Below are 21,313 nucleotides of genomic sequence, written 5' to 3'. Positions count from 1 at the left end.
GCAGACCAAGTAAGTGCTGGGAGTGGGCATGAGGAAGAAAACTTAAATTCCCATTGGGCCCTATAAGAGTCAGTCCAACCGTGGCTCACATTCCTGACTGACCAGATACGGGAGAGGGGGGGGGGGAGTTTTCACTGCTCCAAAATCAGTGCCGCAGTTCCCCAAATCACTTCATTATGAAGCAGGGATTATAACAGCAAAGGAACGTTACTTTTCTGCGACCACGGCTTCAGCTAATGGATGTCCATCTGAACTATTTAAGATATCTCCACGTCTTTTGAATCCTAAATCGAAACCTTCGCTAGTTCGAGGACAGACAATTAGTTGTGACACATTTGCAAAGTTCTTTACTGATGAAACAGCTCAAATATGATCTGGAGGCCACCTGTAATATTGGCAGACCAGAAGCAATGCTTAACACACCGTCTGGTCCATTTCGGAATCATTTTAGTGTGGTCTTCGTGACGGATAGTGACAGAATTCTTGCATCTCTGTAGGCTACTACTTGACTCTGGATCTTGCCCATCCGGGTTACTAAAATCTTGTAAAGACCACATAAAGGAGCCCTTGATGTCCATCATAAATCAGTCACTAACTCAGGGTACCTTCCCTCAGCTTCTCAAAGAGGCTGTCATTTGTCCATTACTTTAAAATCTTAATAAAAAATGATGTAGCCAATTAGCGCCCAGTCTCTAATCTGCCCTTTCTGGGTGAAGCGGACCAACTCCAGGGCTGCCTGGACAGCTCTGGTGCTTTGGAATACCTGTTGGGGATGCTTTAGGCTGTTCCTGCATTGGGCAGGGGGTTGGACTAGATGGTCTGTAAGGCCCCTTCCAACTCTAGGATTCTAGGACCCTTTTCGGTCTGGTTTTAGGCCAGACAAAGATGGCTCTGGTAGCTCTAGTTGACGACCTCCACCTAACCGTAGGCAAAAGCCGTGCTTCATTGTTGCTCCTCCTGTCTGCAGCCTTTGACACAGCAGACCAAGCCATCCCACCGAGGCGTTTGGAGGCAGAAGTAGGTACCAGGCGATGTGCTTTGGACTGGTTTAAATCATTCCTCGTGGAACAGACTCATAGGGCTGCTACTGGAGACCAGCTAGCTTCAGGGTGAGAATTATCTCATGGGGTTCCACAAGGTGCAGTTTGATCCTCCGTGTTATTCAATGTCTATGTAAAACCTTTTGGAGAACTCATTCGTAGCTATGGAATTAGATGTCATCCGTATGCAGATGATACTACTCAGCCCTGTATCTTGTTATTCAAATCCCCTGGTGATGCAGTAGAGGTCCCGAGTCACTGCTTGACAGCTGCTGTCAACTGGGTGAAAGCAAACAAACTGAAACAGGACAGAAGTAATGCTTGTTGGAAAAGCAGAGATCTTGAAGGACATTGGGATTCTGACCTTTGATAGGCTGACCCTGGCTGGCTCAGCCTAGGCATTATACTGGCCCTAGCGTTGCTGCTAGAGAAGCCGGTAAATGCAGCTGCAAAAAAGGCCTTCTCCCAACTTAAGACTAGCCTGGAAGTCGGCTCCCTACCTTGACGTGGCTGATCTGGCCGCCTGGATCCACGCCATAGTAACATCAAGACCAGACTACTGTAACATACTCTGTATAGGTCTTTCTTCAAAGTCAACTTGGAGATTCCAGCTGGGGCATAATACTGCAGCTCATTTACTCTCAGGAGCTGGACAAAGAATGCATATTACTCCCATTCTGCAGTCACTCCTTTGGTTGCCCATCAGTTACCAGGCTCAGTTCAAGGTCATGACTATCACGTTCAAAGCCCTGCGTGGCCTGGGACCCTCATATCTGTGCAATTGCCCCTCCCCCTATCTTCCACCATGGCACCATGAACAGGCCTTCTGCAGTTACCACCCTGCAGTTTGGCAAAATCAACAGCTGCCCACACATGTGCTCTCTCTATGGTAGCCCCCACCTTGTGGAATGGCTGACCTGAGGTCAGGAAAGCTCCCACCCTCCTGGCTTTCTACAAACTGTGCAGAATTGAATTATTCAAGAGGGCTTACTGCCCAAATTATAGCACCACGTCATACGAAATAGCTTAGAGAGATGCCTTGGTACGGACATGGACTATAGACTATGCGATTGGATACTGTCTGCTGATGTAGATATGCTCCTACTAAGACATTTCCACTTTGCTAAACATGCCATATGTTTCAGAAAGCTTTCATCTCTGTGCTCAGCTTTATGCTTGTTTTCAAGTTTTTTACTGTCCTTCCCTCTTGTAACTGCTCCCTCAATGTCCTAACTGTTGTTCATTATTGTATTTTACTCACAGAATGTCGTTGCAGTTGATTATATTGTATTTCAATTGCACTGCGTAATCTGCCTTGGGTCTGGGTGAGAAAGATGGACTGTAAATAATAACAATAAAATAAATCATCCTTACACACACCCTGCCACGCCGCTTCCCCGAGAAGCCAATCTCACGTAACCTTTGCAAAGAGGCATTTCACTGATATGGCAGGGCCAAATGGACCCCGAAGCATCAATTCCGTATTGAGAACTGAGCGCTGTTCAGTTGGGAATCCAGTCCTGGAGATCAGGCAGGGGAGTTCCTCTCAGGGAAGGGAAGCCCAACGGAGAGCCCATTTCTCCTCCTCAGATATTCCTCTTTCTGTAGAAAGGCCTGGGACTCTGGCTGGGGGAGCCAAGAAAAGGGTAAGAAAAGGGAGTATTGGGTGGTTCTACGAAACCCACTGCCACAAAATGTGGTGATTAGAACAGGAGAAGTCGTGGTTCAAGGATCTATGAAAAGTTATCGCTCAGGATAGTGGAGCGGCATTTCTGAGGGCCTAATGGTGGGGCTCTTCCGTGAGGGCAGGGGAGGGGGAGACAGTTGCCTAAAGGCCTAGCCATGTGTGCTTCCTGGAGACACTTTGCTGCCCACTGCTGGGAACAGAAAAGTGGTCGAGGTACCTCCTTCCCACCCCAAATGAACCTAATCCAGCTGAAGTCCTGCCTCCAGGGCACTTGACTTGTGTAGAGTTACCCATTTTGCAAAGAGAGCACCAGCCGCCTCTGTGATCCTTTTATAGAGGGTAGAGCAATATAGGACTGCACCCTGCACATGATCTGACGTTCACAACAATAACCCCTTCATGTGTGTGCTGCATGCTACAAATGCAGCCATCTTCCTGACATGCAGTCCTGGCTGGCTGTGAGGCCTGTTTGTGTCTGCCTCACTTCCTCCTGGACTCCTGTCCAGTCAAGCCAGCAGGTAAGGAAATATACAGGGAGCCACGGATGGCCCTATAAGGGCGGAAAGGTGGGGTACAAATCAAATACATAAACAAACAGGAGAAGAGATGGTTTCAGTATCGGAGCAGAAACTCTCCAGGTGAGCTGAAGGGGGCCTGGTGCTGGGTGAGGGGCTCAGGCCTGGTCCAGGAAAGGGTTGGGGAGCAACTGGCCCTTGTTCCTGGCATTGCTCTCAAAGGGTGCCAGGGTGCAATCCAAACCAGGGGCCTTCTTGAGGCCAAGGAACATTTCCCAGTGCGTGACTACAGTCCAATCACCACGTCAGAACCAGGCATCAATAGGCCACCTATCGGTTACCAGGCTCAATTCAAGGCATTGGCTGCCACGTACAAAGCTCTTCCCGGCTTCGATCCAGCCTTCCTACCAGACCGCCTCTCTCTCTCTCTCCCTCTGTTCTTCCACAGCAGCTTTGCTCGTCTGAACAGGGCCTCCTGCAGGTGCCACCCTGCACACAGGCAAAATCAGCAGCTGCCCGTACATGGGCTTCCTCTGGGGCCGCACCTGCCTTATGGAACAGCCTCCCTGAAGAGTTCAGAAAGCCCCCACTCTCCTGGCTTTCCGCAAATGATGCAAAACTGAATTATTCAAAAGGGCAAACTATAAATAACACAAGTAAATAAATATGACAAGAATAAATATCTATGAGAAGCAGTGGACTTGGCAGCTTTTGGAGTGGGTGGCTGCAATCTCTTTCCGATCCAAAACGAACAGGTGTGTAGTTGAAGAGGTGTGTCTTTCAAGCCCCAAAGTAGAGGAGAAGGATCCCAAGGTCTTTCCCCCAGTTACCACTTACTAGATACTATAAAATGCTCAAGGACAAATTGGGAACATTGGGGCTGTACATCTTCCATAGCTACTTTTCATGTTTTATATAGCCAGGATCTAACTAATTCCTAGGATTAATCTGGAAGTATCTCCAAAATGGATGACAGATGGATTTGAAAGTGCTAATATCAGATTTTGATTCTGAAAATGGTGGCTTTTGATGTTTGTTACAATTTCATTCTGCTCTGAGTCCCAGCTGAATTCTAAAATGGGGTCAGAATAGGAGTTCTGCCGAGGTTGCTAAACAATGCCAATTCTGAGCAAACTTTAATTTGAGATAAAGAGGTAGTTTCCATTCCCCCCCCCTTTCCTCAGGAACCTTTTTCTGGATCAGACCCCTACCTAGTGTGGTCAGCTCAGGGCTGGGGCCTGGGGAGTGGAGTGGAGTTTAAGGAGGGAAAGGCTCACAGTGGGGTATAAATGCCATGAAGTCCACCCTCCAAGGCAGCTGCTTCTCCAGAGAACAGACCTCTGTAGAAGGTCTGAAGATCACGCCTCTGTAGAAGGTCTGAAGATCACGCCAAGCTCCCAGAACGACAGCATCTTTCTGGCGTGATTTCGTGAAATCATGCCAGGAAGACGCTGTCGTTCCCGGAACTTGGCACAATGTTCCATGGCTGGTAAGCAGCGTGAAAATGGCCGTTGTGGGAGACCTCCAGGCCCTACCTGGAGGTGAGCAAATCAACAAGGAGAAACCTCCACCAGGATAGGCAAATATATCTATTTCAAACACATACAGAGGATATCCTAGTGCAAAATGCTACTACATATAATAGTACGAACATACATATATACAAAATGCCTCTAGAATATAAATGAACAAATCCACCCCCTCCTTGTTGGGGGAGGAAGAATAGCTGGGAGAAAAGTCCATGAGGTGAGTCCTTGCAGCAACGGATGGAATACCGTATCCAACAGGTAATGTAATCCTTCCTTAATTCGATCTTTGCCTTCTTTTAGATGCTCTAGTGCAAGAGGACCAAACTGTTCCAAGCCCAAACTGGGGCCAGCTATCAATCACGCAGATTTCGTCCAGAAGACTTCATCAGGGGCCAGGAAATAATCCACAGTAGCACTTCTTAACAACCTTCATAACCCGGAATCGACCACAGCATTCCTCATTCGCATCCATCCATTGCTGCAAGGACTTATCTCTTGGACTTTTCTCCTGGCTCTTCTTCCTCTTTGCTCATATCCTATACCAGGTGTGCCTTAAGTTTTTAAAGTTTCCTACCTGGAGGTGGCAACGCTACCCCCGCCCCAGCAGCTCCAAAGAAACAAAAAGCTGTTTCTCAGAGTGTGAAGCACAAAAACTGCCCAGGGTTTCGTGGGCCAAGAAAGGCAGCCTCATTTGTGCTAAGCCATTCCTCTGCAAGGATACCCTGAATGCTGGTCCACTCTTATAAAATCTGGCACCCACTGAATACAGAAAGGACAGACAGCTTTATCAGGGAAGGCCCTAAGCTCCCCCAACTGATCTTCGCTATAAGAGAATCTCCATGTTCAAGGCAGGATGTCTCTGGCTACCAGTGGCTGTTGAGGGCGGGCACTGTGATCTCCATCTTGAGACAGCCAGAGGCAGGGCTATTTTTTCAGCAGGAACTCGGTGGAACCTCTTGAAAATGGACACATGGCTGGTGGCCCCGCCCCCTGATCTCCAGACAGAGGGGAGTTGAGATTGCCCTCTGCGCCGCTTGGTGGCACGGAGGGCAATCTCAACTCCCCTCTGTCTGGAGATCAGGGGGCGGGGCCACGGGCCATGTGACCATTTTCACCAAGGGCAACTCACTGAGTCCCACCACCTCTTTTCCCAGGAAAAAAGCCCTGGCCAGAGGCACCTGGCCTGCCTGTCTTGGAACCAGGATGAACAAAATGGACCTTCTGGCATCTGATCCTGCAGGGCTTTTTATTCTCAAATCAAAAGCTACCAAGGATGATTGCAAAAAGAAGGATCCTGTAATAGAACTGGACATTTGCAGCAGAGTGGGACCCTAATCTAGAGGGAAGCCAGGGGGTTTCTGCCCTCACCTGACCCACCCCCCCAGCAGTTCCTTGCTGCTTTCTGTCTCCTCCAGTTTTGCACCTTTAAACCTCTGCTCTTTCCTCCTCCTCTGCAGGAACTTTGAAAACTCACCCAATTCTCTCTCATCTGGTGTGTATGTGTTGGGGAACATCCATCACAGACTTCCTGGACATTTTCTGCTTCTCTCAGAATCAGGGAACTCATCTGATTTACCTATTAGAGGGCTAGGTTACCGAAACCCAGCCACACTAAGGCCAGCCATCTTTTAGGGAGGCTTGTGGTAGTTTAAAGGTCCTATTGAGTGTGGCAGAAGCTGATGGTGAAATCTGCCGTTAAAGTACTGCAAGACTTCTATTTGGATTTGCCCCCTCTTTAATATGGGATTGTTGGGGAGAGCCAGTTTGGTGTAGCGGTTAAGAGTGCTGGGACTCTAATCTGGGCTTGATTCCCCCCTCCTCCACTTGAAGCCAGCAGGGTGACCTTGGGTCAGTCACAGCTCTCTCAGAGCTCTCTCTGCCCCACCCACCTCACAGGGTATTTTGTTGTGGGAATAATAATAACATACTTTGTAAACCGCTCTGAGTAGGGTTGCCAGCTTCCAGGTGGTGGGTGGAAATCTCCCGGAATTACAACTGGTCTCCAGGTGACAGAGATCCATTCACCTGGAGAAAATGGCTGCTTCACCCTCTCCAGGCTCTCCAGGAATTTCTCAGCCTGGACCTGGCAACCCTAGCTCTGAGCGGGCAGTAAGTTGTTGAATGTTATTTTTATTATCATCAATCAATTAAACTGATAGGTAGTAAATTGGGGACAGGTAGAACAATCTTTCTTCACACAAGGCAGGATTCACTGATGGAACTCCCTGCCACAAGATGTGATGGTGGCCATTGGATTAAACAATAATCAGACAAATTCACAGATGCCAGGTTCTATCGACAAACTTAATAATTAAATGGAACTTCCACGTTCACAGGCAGTTTACCTTTCAACAGCAGTTTGGAAGGGGGACGACGACAAAAAACAAGATGGCTGTTGCCTCTGTGCTCTGACAGCCCAGGTTTTCCACCCATCAAACAGGGGTCCTCCCCTACAGAACCGCCCCCCCCCCCCAATCCACTCTTCCAGTGAATGGTTCACAAACTTATGGAACTCTCTGCTACAAGACTCAGAAGTAACCATTAGCAAAAATGGCTTTTAAAAAAAAGTCCCATTCCATCCCATCTTCGGACTTCGTCAAAAAAAGTTTAAAAGGGGGGGAATACACTTCTTTGGGGGATCATCTACAAGCAAAGGCATTACTACTTGCACGGCCATCTGAACTACATTTCCCAGAAGCCTTCAGGCAAAAAACCCCCACGCCCCCATTCCTTTGCGTCTTCCCTTCGCCTTCTGTGAAATGTGGTCTTCAGGTTAAGAGTACAATAAAAACTACATTCCCCAGATGCCTCTTTGATCATTTCTCCCAGCATTCATTACACGATCCAGCCTCTCAGCATTCTGGGAAATGAAGTCCTTTTTTTTACTCTTCAGCTCTCGTTTCTATAAGTGGATCGGAGGACCTGACCTTCAATTCCCATGGTGCCTTTCGGAGGGGAACTTGGTAGAGAAGAGGCGGTGCCGCCATTTTGTTTTGACTGAGCTCTTAAGATGGCGGCGAGGAGAAAAAGCTGAAGGTTGCTGCTGCTGTAGTTGCACCCGCTGTCTCCAGGAAGGAAGGAGAAGACTTGTTGCTGGGCGACCTCCTCACACACGCCCCGTGTTCAGCCTCGGGGGCCCCCTTCTGCCCGCCTTTGCCCGGGGGAGGCAGGCAGAGCTCCTGGTGGCCTATGGGAGGCGGGTGGCCGCCGCGGCCCGCGCTGCCCCCATGGATCTCCGCGTGGCGGTCTACAACGCGGCCCGGGAAGGGAAGCTGAAGCTGCTCCAGAAGTTGCTGGGAAGCAGGAGCCGCGAGGAGCTGGAAGAGCTGACGGCGGGGCCCGGCGGGGGGGAGGGTTCCGGGGGCACCCCGTTGCTGATTGCTGCCCGCCACGGGCACCGGGAGGTGGTGGAGTACCTGCTGGATCACTGCGGAGCCCGGGTGGACGTGGGAGGGTCGGTCAACTTTGACGGCGAGACCATCGAGGGGGCGCCCCCCCTGTGGGCTGCTTCGGCCGCTGGGCATCTGCAGGTGGTGCGTAGCTTGCTGGAGCGCGGGGCTTCCGTGAACCAGACCACGCTGACCAACTCGACTCCGCTGCGGGCAGCCTGCTTCGATGGGCACCTGGAGATTGTGCGCTATTTGGTAGGGGAGCGCGGAGCCGACTTGGAGGTGGCAAACCGCCACGGCCACACCTGCTTGATGATCTCTTGCTACAAAGGGCACTCCGAGATCGCCCGCTACTTGCTGGAGAGAGGGGCGGATGTGAATCGCCGCAGTGTCAAGGGGAACACTGCTCTGCATGACTGTGCCGAATCTGGGAGCCTGGAGATCCTGCGGCTCTTGCTTGGCTCTAAGGCCCGCATGGAGAAGGATGGCTATGGCATGACCCCGCTGTTGGCTGCCAGTGTGACTGGCCACACCAATATTGTGGAATACCTCATAGAAGGAGCCCTCAAGGAGGAGGAGGTGGCAGGGACGAGGGGAACAAATGACTCTGCTTGTAGTGGGGTGGGGTGTGAAGAGGACCATGAAGACTGCTCTGCCACTTCCCCCACTGAAGGACAATCCCAGGTTTACTGCACTCTAGAAGCTGCTGTGGAAGCTCTGGAATTGCTGGGAGCCACGTTTGTGGACAAAAAGCGTGATCTTCTTGGGGCTCTCAAATACTGGCGCCGGGCTATGGAACTTCGACACAAGGGTGGGTGTTATCTTGCTAAACCCATGCCTCAGCAGTTGGTGCTGGCATATGACTATTCCCGGGAGGTGAGCACAATGGAAGAGCTCGAGTCCTTGGTGACTGATCCTGATGAAATGAGGATGCAAGCATTGTTGATCCGGGAGCGTATTCTTGGGCCGTCTCATCCAGATACTTCTTACTACATTCGCTACCGAGGGGCTGTCTATGCTGACTCGGGGAACTTTGAGCGCTGTATCCATCTCTGGAAGTATGCCCTGGAGATGCAACAGGGCAACTTGGAGCCATTGAGTCCCTTGACAGCGAGCAGCTTCCTCTCCTTTGCTGAGCTTTTCTCTTACGTTCTTCAGGACCGTTCAAAAGGCACCTTAGCCACCCAGCTGGGTTTTTCTGACCTCATGGGGGTTCTTGGAAAAGGAGTTCGTGAGGTTGAGAGGGCCTTACTGCACCGGAAAGATCCCATTGCAGACTCTGCACAGTTCACCAAGGCCCTGGCTATTATCCTCCACCTGGTGTTCTTGCTGGAGAAAGTGGAATGCTCTCCCGAGCAAGAGCATCAGAAACGTCAAACTATCTACCGCTTGCTCAAATGTAACCCACGGGGCAAAAATGGCTTCACCCCTTTGCACATGGCAGTAGACAAGGAGACCACTACTGTTGGCCGTTACCCTGTGGGGAAGTTCCCTTCACTCCATGTGGTGAACCTTCTGCTGGAATGCGGGGCTGACCCCGACAGCCGTGACTATGACAACAACACCCCCTTGCATGTGGCTGCACGAAACAACTGCCCGCTCATTATGAATGCTCTCATAGAGGCCGGAGCCCATATGGATGCTACCAATGCCTTCAAGCAGACAGCCTATGAACTCCTGGATGAGAAGCTCCTCACCAAGGCCATGATGCAGCCCTTCAATTACATCACCTTACAGTGCCTCGCCGCCCGAGCCCTTGACAAGCACAAGATACCTTACAAGGGTTTCATCCCAGAAGAGTTGGAGGCCTTCATTGAACTCCACTAGGGGTGGGTGGGCTGTATTTGGTTCTCCTATCCCCCTAGATCTTATTGGCTGGGTGGAAGGAATTGTGGGGAGGGGGGGCACAGTCTTCCTTGGCTCTGGGTTCTAAAAGCTTTTATTTGCACTGGGCTGGGTTACAGCTGCCATCCCTTTCTTCAATCCAGCACTCAACTCCGAGAGGGAAATTAATGATCCAAGCTTTTAGCCGCCCACCCCAGGCGGCCAGGCTCTATGGCAGCCAGCACTGGGGGTGAGGTGGTAGGAGGGCAAGTCATGGTTTCTGCTTGCCCTTTATTGCCAACTAATTTGTTAGGAAACCAGCGTCGTTTACGTTTGTTCCTCGCTCCTGAAAGTCAGCCTGCCTTATAAGCTTTGGAGTTGCCATGGTCACAAAAGCCCTTCCTCTCCTATTCCTTGAGCACACACCCATGCAAGGAACTAAATCCCAGTCTTAAATTGCTTGCTTGCTCTTTTGGGTTTGGCTCCTAAGCCGGAGAGGTGATTGCCAAATGCTCTGCAGAGAGTGCTAGAGTTGCTGCTTGCACAGTTTACAAAGCTGAATTTTGGTAAGGATTGGTTGTGTTCTGGTTTGTTTTTTTCTGGGTTTTTTTGTTCAAGGTAAGACACCTGCTGGAGGCTTTTCAAGATTTTCTTTCTTTGCGATCAAACACTACTGCTATCCTGGGCTGCTAAAAAAAAATCCCTCTGCTCTGTGATTAGGCTTCAGAATCAGGCCACCCCAGGAAACAGATGGGATGACTTTGGTTACCTGCAGGCAAGAATCGGCCTCTTTGGTGACTGCCGGAAGCACTGTGCTCGTGGCCCAAAGAATGTGGTAGGGTCCTGGCTTGGGTGGATCTTAATCTAGAGTGGTCCCAGGCTAGGGAGACCAGAGGGCTATGCCTGCTGCAGTGGATCCAGTGCCTGGTACGTTTTGGCTGTGGCTGCTTTCTTTTTTGCATGGCTGCTGAAGGCGATGTGGGCATGGGAGTGCTGCTTTAAGATATCAGAAAATGGAATGTGCCAAAGAAAAGCATGTGAGGGCTATAACTGAGCTTCCATGGCTTGGGTAGGATTGCCTTTGAAAACCAACGGGGAGTAGTGGTTGAACTAGGGTGGGAGATACCTGAGTTCAGATCCCCTTTTAGCCATGAGGCTTACTGGGTGATCCTCAGCCAGTTACTTTCTTGCAGCCTAACCTACCTCGCAGTGTTGCTTTAAGGATAAAACTGAAGTGAGTGCCCTGAGTTCCTTAGAGAAAAGGTGGGATTCAAACCGGTTGATTCTTGAGAGGAGTTTTATTTAAAAGGGCCCACTTCTGAAGTACAGCTGTGAGGGAAGAAGGAAGTTTGTTCTCTCGGACCTGGATGTCTCCTTAAGTCCTGTTTTGAGAACTGCTGGGAAGGTTTTGTGGGTGCATTTGGGATTCACGCCGAATCTTAGAAGTAGAGAGGGAAGGAAGAAACTGGTGTGTGGGGCAGGGGGGGGGCAGATGCTGACAGGATTCTCTTCCAGTGTCTGCATCCAGAGGCTGTGTGGCCCCCAGGAGCATAGCGATTGCCAGCGAGGTCTGTAGCTGCAAGGATGGGCAAGAGTCTTAGGGCCGGTAGAGTGTCCTGAGATATTGAAGCCATGTGAGGGGGGGGATTGGGGGGGGGTGAAGGAAAACTAGAAATGTTGGGAGAAATTGAAACAGATGCAAGTCTTTTTCTTATCAAACCATACAACTTCAAGAGCTTAAAATGCACCTTGGTACATAACACAGGAAACTCTCCATTTACGAAGTGAAATGTCATATTTATTAAATGTTAAAAGGGTTCGTTTTATTTAGTTGCACCTAGTGCTGGAAGTGGGCACCTTCTCGAACCTTTGATTGTGACAGTTAGAAAAACGGGGGAAAGTTAGAGATGGAAGTCAGCCAATCTTGTAGTATAAAGAGAGGAGTTTCTTTTTTGTCATTGGGGTTTAGAAACAGAATCAGGCTTCAGACAGTCTGATTTATCCTGAAATAATACAAAAGTCTTCAGCACCTGCTTGCCAAGGGTGCTAGTGGGGTGAGAGAACATGCCACAAGCAAGAATCCATATCTCAAACTGTGTGCTCTCTCTTTGGGGAAAAAGCTCAGTCTGCTTCTAACCAAAGAGTTCACAGTATTAGAGATGATCAGTACATCTTGACTCTAATTTTAAAATAGCACTTGCAATAATCTTCCTGAGACACAGCATTGTAGTAAATGTGGATCAAATCTGCCACATGAAACACTTGTTATTTTAAATAATTGTGTGCCTAGCCTTCAAAATACTACGGTCAGGTTTCTTTCTCCAATCCAAACTCATTTTCACAAGATCATAGCATCCAATTCTGAACTCTTCCAAGATCTGAAGGTTTGCCCAAATTGAAACCAGCTTCTGTGCTTGTTCAGAAGTTCATTTGTGTCTTACCCGTTGTGGATGTTTCCACTTTCTTTCAAAAGCTGCAGAAGGTTGAGGATTGTGAAGCAGAAGAAAGTCTTTTGAGTCCTGTGTGTCAAGTATAGAAACTCTAATTACCTAATACAGATTGTCTAACATTATTATTACGTAGTGTTGGGAAGCACTTTGAAAGGCAGGCAAAACAATGTTTAAAAACTTTGCCTTTAAAAGTATTTCCCTTTTATCTTTCAGTTTCTCTACAAATATCCCCTCTTTTCCATTGGAAAATTTGCCGCCCCCCCCCAGTTTGTTTGTTTTTCCCCAAGGCTTACCATCTCTAGTTACAGTGGCGCAGCTCAGCTATAAATGGTGCCGGTGATCCATTCGTGACCTGTGGGGCATTCTTGGCCCGTTCACACAAAGTTCATATAGCGGACCAACAGACATACACATAGAGTTCCATGTTTGAAACTCAGCTCCCAGGAATTCAGCAGCCTGTTTCGTATTGGAAGGGATCGTGGTGTGTGGAGTGACGGTGCTGAAGCCTTCTCCCCATGCTGCTTTCCTGACCTGAACTTGCCCCAGAGAGCTGTTTGCCCTATGCAGGGGGAAATCAGCACATGTAAGCATCACTGGTGAGTAAATAGCTTCATGGGGCAGTTTGAGGCCAGGGAAACGGCACAGAGAGGGAAGGACAAAGCCCTTTCCCACGCATCGTGATCCTGATCCGAATCAGGTCCCTGTGCCCTCGAGAACTGAATTCACAACACAGAACTCCAGGGCATGTCTGATCCAGATTCCTTGTGAACACACATCAGCCATGTGGATTTTGTATCATGTGAACTGGCCCTCAGCTCTGGTACGTTGGGATATTCTAGATCTGGGTGGGGGGACAGTTTTGCCTAGCAGCACCCATGGATCCTCACCAAAAAGAGTTTTCAACAGTGTTGAATAGTTGTTTGTTGAGCAGCAGAGTCCCTCTTGTGCTGAATTGCTGGATTCCACTAAGACATCAGAGCACACCCTGAAACTCAACGTGCATGGGGATCAAGGTTTCGCCTGAATCTAAATTTGGTTCCTCGTTTCTTTGCCCTATTTATGGAGCTTAAATAGGTGTGATGGTGCTAGTTTTCACATGGGGACATTTTCTTTCTTTGCCATCAGAAGGGCAAATCAAGTTTGGTCTGAATTAGAAGCTGTTCTAATAGTCTGTCCCACATAAGCCGAAAATGCAGTAAATAACCGGGTGTGTGTGTGTTAAAACGGACCACCATTTCTTTCCCCAGCACTTAAGACTTAGGGAGTAAGTGGAGACGTAGAATCTCCTGTACTCCTTGGGTCTAAACAGCTCAACCGTAATCCTCATTGTTCTTGGTATGTTCCTGCAAACTGTCCTGTTTAGTTCTTGTGGCATTTTAGTAGGAGAAAGAACCTATATGAGGGTTCAGTTTATAAAGCAAGAAGGTTTCGGGGGGGGGGAGTTGCTGCAAAGAAGTTACTTTAGCAGGTTGGAGCAGGAAAAACAAGGGCTGCAAAAAGTGGAATGTGTTAAAATGGGAGAGCTGATTCTCCAGACTAAAATAAAATAAACAGACACCATACAAAAAAGTCATAAGAACACAAGCTCCTTGGTTTTGTTTGTGGCTGTGGCTGGATGTGTGTGCCTGACTACGTGGAATGGAGCCTCCTGGGCAGGAGAAAGGGGGATTTGGGAGGGGCCGTGACTCAGTGGTAGAGTCTCTGCCTGGCCTGTAGGTGGTCTCGGTCTCAGTCCCTGGCGTCTCCTGGTAAGAGGATCAGGAAGCAGGCGATGCCAAAGACCTTGGCCTGGGACCTCCAGAGAGCTGCTGCCAGTCCGAGTAGACAATACTGACTTTGATGGACCCAGGGGCGGATTCAGTATCGGGCAGCTTCACGTGGGTTCAAGTGACTTGACATTTGTCTAAGATTTGGGATCTATGGGAAAGCAGAATAAGAACATAAGGACTGCCTTGTGGGATCTTGCCAAGCTTCATCTGGTTCGGCATCCGTGGCCAGCCAGATTCCTCTAGAAGCCAGCATGCAGGGCTTGAAGTCAGTTGTCCCCCACGCATTACATTGATAGGTATACTGCTTCACTCTGGCTTCTAGTTTGACCTTCCATGGACTTCCCCAGAGCTGAATAGGGAGATAGGATCTGTAGTGGAAGAGCAAGATTTGGGTCCAGTAAAACCGTAGAGAACAACTTGGTTTCCAGGTTGTGAGCTTTTGAGAGTCAAATCTCCCAAGGGAAGCCTGAAAATCTAGTTGGTGTCTGTGGCACTACTGGGCCCAGATGTCACTACAGATGCTAATTTTCTGCATTTCCGTTGCTGCTCTCATCGAGCGGATTACATTTGGCATTGTATTTTTGCATCCTGATTCCCTTCTTTGCATTGTCCTTCCCACCACCTGACTGGAACGTAAAGGCTCAGAGATCTCCATTCCTGACAACAGGAACTTCTCTTGAAAGCTTATATTCCGGAAAATCTCAAATCTTTTTAAGGTGCTACTGGATTCAGATCCATCGTGACTTTCACAAATGTCTAATTCCTTCAATGGAACCTGAGATCTGCCTTGCCAGATCAGACCAGAGTCTCCCAACAACATGTCATTGAAGGTCTCCCTACAGCTCCAGAGCCTCCTAGAAAAAGGAAGTGTCCTATTAGCGCACGTGGCTGGTGACCTCCATAAATTAGCCTACTCCCCCCCACCCCTTCCAAGCCATCACTGTCCTTTCTGGCAGTACAAGTTAATCATGTGCTCTTCCCCTCCTTTTTCAACCTGCAAGGCAAAATGCGGCTGTGGCTATTGGTAGACTTGCTTGCCACAGTTTGGGAAATTCCTGGAGCTTTGGGGGCAGAGGTTGGGGAGGGAGCTCAGAGGGGGATATGAGGCCATGGAGGCCACCTCCCAAGCTGCCACTTTCTCCAGGGGAACTGATCTTTGACATGTGGAAATCAGCTGTCATTCCAAGGCAACCCTTGCCTCCTCCCTAAGGTGGGTGGCCTTAGGGCATGTACTTGGGACCTGGCGTCAGTGAGCCTTGGAAGTGGTGGTGCCCTGCTGGCTCACAGGGTTGCTCAGTCTAGTCAACTGTATTGCCGGAGGCCTTGCCTGAGCCAGAAGATCTTGTGCAGTGGAAATCATGCAGCGTTCCTTCAATTACCCTCCACCACTCAGTGGGGACTCTGGGTATGCCCAGATGTTGCTCATTGCGAAGCTGAAGACCATCTTTCCCAGTGCAATGGCAGCTGAACCTGTTCACTGGTGCTCAGACAGCGTGTTCCACCTTGCCTTGGGGCATGGCATGCGCTGTGTACATGACTAGCTTTACCTGTGAGAGGGGGAGCGAAAGTCAACAAGGGGGCTTCCACCTTTCCCGCCTCACAACCTCTGCGTGCCAGGGAATCCCAACTTTTTAAAACCATATACTGTATTTACTTGAAAGGAAGGTGCCCCCTGAATGTAAGACGACAACAGAACATTTTTTATAACTGGACATAATTGTCATTTATGCAAGAATGTAAAATGACCTCCTCTTTGGGGTATGTGTGGCATACCTGAAAAAAACTTGCACATAAGTAAATATAGTAACAGTTTTTATCTAGGATTTTGCTAAGTCTGCCCTCTGTCAGGCTTCTGAGATTCGAACCCAAAACTTTTCCATCTGTTCCTTTATACTACTTGAACGTTTCCTTGAACTTCTTTTAATAATACTACCATACTTCTAGACAGATTAATGCCCCACTCAGAGCGATAAACAAGGTCAGTGTTGTTACTAAAATCAGAAAGATTCCAGTAGCACCTTTAAGACTAACCAATTTTATTGTAACTTAAGCTTTCGAGAATCAAGTTCTCTTCGTCAGATGCATGATACAAACTGGTCAAATACAGAAGAGGAGGGTGGAGATGGGAGAGAAGGGGACATATATCAGAAGGGGACAGGATGCAATTAGCGGGGAGGCAACCAAAACATTCCTTTGCTAGTATGTTTTGGTTGCCTCCCCGCTAATTGCATCCTGTCCCCTTCTGATATATGTCCCCTTCTCTCCCATCTCCACCCTCCTCTTCTGTATTTGACCAGTTTGTATCATGCATCTGACGAAGAGAACTTGATTCTCAAAAGCTTATGCTACAATAAAATTGGTTAGTCTTAAAGGTGCTACTGGAATCTTTCTGATTTTGCTACTACAGACTAACACGGCTAACTCCTCTGAGTGTTGTTACTATGTCCACAATACAGCTGGGGAGCTGGGCTGAGAGGAGGGGCTGGCCCAAGGCCACCTGCAGAGCTCATGGCAGGAGTGGGATTTGAACCATCAGATTGCTGATTCACAACCACTATGCTGAAGCAGTCCTCACTTTTGATACCAGTGACCTCACTCAGCAAGCACATTGGTTTCCTTTGACATGCTAAGAGCTATAGCTGGGTTTGCACATGTGTCACAATGGGGTGTACATATCCCAGTTGATGTGCAGACTGTACCACTTCAGACTTAACAGTGGAGGATACATTTTCTGAAATCTCAATCATATTTTTTTAAAAAAAAATTGCCAGCAAAAAACTAGCATATTCAGGAGCTAATCGAGCCGCCTTCCTGCTCGGCTATTTTTCAGCTTGTGTGGAATTTTTCTTTACAGGAGGGAATGTTAAAAACTCAAGAGCAGCCATGGCGGATGAGACCAACAGTCTGTGCAGTCCAGCATTCTGTTTCACTGAAACCTGGAAGGGTTACAAACACCTTGGCCGATACCTCCTTCGACTGTTGCCCTGTCACAGCACAGGAGATACCTACTCTGCCTCTGAACTTGGAGGTTCCATTCAGTCATTGTGGCTAGTAGCCATTAATAGACCTCTCCTCCATAAACCTGTCTAATCCCTTCTAAAGCTGACTAAACTAGTGAGCATCACCACATCCTGTGGAAGTGAGTTCCGCAAGCCATTGTGAGTCCCACAGCCACTATATCGCCCCTCAGTCTGAAGAGGGACTGTCCATTCCATCCCATTCATCCTGCTTTCTCTGTGTTAGGCAGCTGCTTACAGGCTTCTAGGTTAGGCTTGGCCTGCATCAGGCATGGCCGTATCTGTCAGAATCATAGAATTGGGAGGGGTCTTGCAGCCTATGCAGTCCAACCCCCTGCCCAGTGCAGGAACAACCTAAAGCATTCCCAACAAGTATTTGTCCAGCCACTCCTTGAAGAATGAACAACTAAGGGGGGAGGAATCCCCAGGGAGATTTGGTCTCCTGGGGATTTCTCAGTTGTTCGGTCTTTGTACGAAGACCCCCTCCCCCTTTTTAAGTAGTTGAGTTTACTCCTTGAAGAATGCCAATGAGGGGGAGCCCACCACATCCCTAGGCAGCCAGTTCCACGGCTGAACTACTCTTTAATACGACAGTTTTTCCCAACGTCCAGAAAGTACCTTTCCTCTTGCAGTTTAAACCCATTGTTTCAAGACCTATCCTCTGTTGCCAACAGGAACAGCTCCCTTCCCTCCTGTGTGAGAGCCTCTTAAACATTTAAAGAGGGCAATCATGTCTCCCCTCAACCTCCTTCAAACTGAACATTCCCAAGTTTCTCAGTCTTCCATCGCAGGGCTTGGTCTCCAGGCCCCTGATCATCCTGGTTGCTCTCTGCCCCGTTCCAATTTGTCCACATCCTTTTTGAAGTGAGGCCTCCAGAACTGCACACAATACTCCAGGTGGGGCTTGACTAATGCTGTATATAGTGGGGCAATGACGTCTTGTGGTCTGGGTGTTATGCCTTTGTTGATTCACCACAAGATTGCATTCACTTTTTTTCTTGCTGCATCACACTGACTGCTCATATTTGCTTCCCATCCACCCCTACCCCAAGATCTTGTTCACACACACTGCTACCCAGAAGTGTATCTGTCATCCAGTATGCATGCTTTGCATTTTAGTTATCCAGGTGGAGAACCTGGCACTTAATCCATGTTAAATCGTATCTTATTCAAATCTGCCTACTTTTCCAGTGCATTCAGATCTTGTTGAATTCCATCCCTGTCTTCAACTACATTTGCTATCCTTCCCAGCTTGGTGTCATCTGCACATTTAATGAGGAATCCCTTCACACCCTCCTCAAGATCATTCATAAAAATATTGAAAAGCACTGGGCCCAGAATCGATCCCTGTGACACTCCGGTGGATACATCCCGCCAACCACTACGCTTTGGGTGCGGCTATCCAGCCATTTCCCTAACCGTCTAACCACCCCAGAGTCCAGCCCACAGTCCTCCAAGTTACCCATCAGAACGTCATGAGGAACCTTGTCAAAAGCTTTGCTGAAATCCAGATAAACTATTCTGACTGCATTCCCATGACCAGTAAGTCATGGTTATAGGAGGAGATGAGGAGATGAGGTTGGTCTGCCAGGACCTGTTGGGGACAAATCTGCACTGACTTCCCTGTATCACCATGTTGTCCGTCTTAATATCTGCTCCAGTATCTTCCCTGGGACAGAGCTCAGGCTGACTGGCCTGTAGCCCACTGGATCATCCTTTCCCCCTTGAAGATTGGGATGACATTTGCCCTCCTCCAGTCTTCAGGCCTGTCCTCCAAGAGGCCTGGAAGTTGACCAACAAAGGTTCTGCAAGCTCTTTTGAAAGTTCTTTAAGCGCTCTCTGGTGCACCCCATCTGGCCCAGAGGATTTGTACACATCCAGTGCAGCTAAGCGCCTCTCCACAACTCCCGTGCTCATGTTCAGCCAGCAACTCTGGTGCCATTGCCTTGCCCACTACCATCTTTAGTTTGGCCTGTTCTCTCCTTAAGGAAGAAGACGGAGGCAAAAGAGGCCTTGAGCCTTTCTGCCTTCGCCCTGTCCTCCATCAGAATGTCTCCATTTTCACCCAGCAACGGCTGGGGTGGGGGTAGTCGCCCCCTTCACCTTCCATTTGCTCCTCACCTACCTGAAGAACGTCTTCTTCTTGTGGTGAGCTCCCCTGGCCAGTCTCAGCTTCGTCTGAACTTTGGCCTCTCTGACAGCTGCCCTAGAGTGCCTAGAATTGAACATGCACATTTGGCTATAAAGTCTCTTGGTATCCCACATGAATTTTGTAAGGACTTACCTACTTACTGGGTTTTCCCTTGTGCCCCAGTCCCTGGTATTCGTGCCTCTTGCAGACTCTCTGGGTTTGCATTCTTCTCCCTTGTCGGCCTTTTGCTTTCTCTCCCTGGGTTCCTTCCCATCCTCTCTTTTCTCCAGCAGATAATGGTGGTGCCATTGGCGTGACCTAGATGACCCATCCTGTGGAAGCCAAGGAAACAACCACCTGCTCTGGGTTCAAAGGGTCTTGTGAACACACGCTTGGGGGTGGTGGAGTGCATTGCTCCATGCAAGCCTGTCTGTAGCATCAAGATTAGGGAATCTTCCTCCTGACAGTAATTGCAACTGCCAAAAGTGATTACTGCTCCAGCCAAGGCCCATCACTCGAAAGTGCCACAGAATGTGTTGTGGGCTGGGGTAGCCCAAGCGGAGTAGTCAGAGTCCAGTCCAAAGTCAGAGCACGAGTCCAAAGCTAGGGGTGAGTCCAAAATCCCAAAGCCAAGTCAGGAGGTCCGTAGGTCAGTTACCGGTAAGATCAGGTCTAGATGCAGGCAGAGACAGGGCACAGTCCAAAAGCTACAGGACCAAGGCAAGGTCCAAGGGAGCAGTAGCAGGAATCCAACCCATCACTTCCACGCCTGACAGTTCCTCTAGACTGGCTTTTATAGCCAGGTGTGGTTTGCAGCCAGCTGCTTGGGCTGTATCCTGATGCTACTCATTGTCGCTATCCACAAGCAGCTGGCGTCGGCCCAGGAGGCAAGCACTGCGCCGTCTCACCTGCAGCTCCACTCTCTGCCTTTGTCTGCAGCACTCTTTGGGGGTGGGCGAACCTGAGCGGGTGGAAGCCACTGGCCAGGCTTCCTCTGTACTGTTGGGGCTGGAGGGTGCCATGGCTCTGCTTCAGCTGCCGGCTGTGGACTCTAATTAGCCAGAAGCTGGTCTTCCTGATCGTCAGATTCTGCTGAGTCGGGGCTGGCTACACGAGGCTCCTCTCCTCCTGAGGAGTCCTCACTTCCACTGAGCCCAGACTGGGCCATGCCAGAATGTCTGCTAGGAATTGGCTGCTGGTTTGGCACAAGGGTATCCTAGTTTGACTCATCTCGCAGCCCCTCAGCTGTGATATGCAATGCAAATCCACACAAAGCCATTAAAAGCGCTCTCTCTCTCTCTCTCTCTCTCCATCCATCCATCCATCCATCCATCCATCCATCCATCCATCCATCCATCCATCCATCCATCCATCCATCCTATTGGTTGTAGGATACAGACCAGCTTCAAAGAACAAAGCGGCATCCCTTGGTGTAGTGATCAGAGTGTCAGACTAGAACCTGGAAGACCCAAGTTTGAATCCCCATTCAGCCTTAAAGTATGCCGAGTGATTCTGGGCCAGTCACGTTCTCTCAGTCTCATCTCTCTGAAGATAAAATGGAAGGAGGAGAACCTGGTGAGCTGCGCTGATGAACGGCAGGCGAGAAACGTGTGTGTGTGAGAGAGAAAGATGAGGCTGGGCTGCTATTCCAGAGGTTTGGTCCAGTGCTTCCCAACCAGGGTTCTGTACAACATTGTCAGGGTTCCGCAAGAAATCATGGAATAAAAATTGAAATACCATGAAAAATTCCAAATATCCTTCAAACTAATCATGGTTATTAAGGTTATGAAAGCTGACATATCAGTTCTTTACTAATTTTCTTGACAATAATTAAATAGTAACTGAACCGCTCTCCCTGCCACCAGCTTTCTCTCGCTTCTAAACATTTTGTTAGGTACGAGTTCCTCAGGATTTGAAAAATTACTGTAGGGGTTCCTCCATGGAGAAAAAAAGGTTGGGAAA

The 21,313-nt window shown here is 49.0% G+C and overlaps 1 protein-coding gene across 1 annotated transcript; it reads left to right on the top strand.

Moving 5' to 3' along the window:
• The first annotated feature begins 7,782 nt into the window (after positions 1 to 7,782).
• FEM1A (fem-1 homolog A) lies at positions 7,783 to 20,949 on the top strand. The gene is made up of 2 exons (XM_054980677.1): positions 7,783 to 10,550; positions 20,743 to 20,949. The coding sequence occupies exon 1, from the start codon at positions 7,999 to 8,001 to the stop codon at positions 9,985 to 9,987; it is 1,989 nt and encodes a 662-aa protein (XP_054836652.1). The 5' UTR covers positions 7,783 to 7,998; the 3' UTR covers positions 9,988 to 10,550; positions 20,743 to 20,949.
• The last annotated feature ends 364 nt before the right edge of the window (positions 20,950 to 21,313 follow it).

Source organism: Eublepharis macularius, chromosome 5 (assembly GCF_028583425.1).
Source record: "Eublepharis macularius isolate TG4126 chromosome 5, MPM_Emac_v1.0, whole genome shotgun sequence".
NCBI lineage: Eukaryota > Metazoa > Chordata > Lepidosauria > Squamata > Eublepharidae > Eublepharis > Eublepharis macularius.
This window is presented reverse-complemented; position numbering and strand designations above follow the sequence as displayed.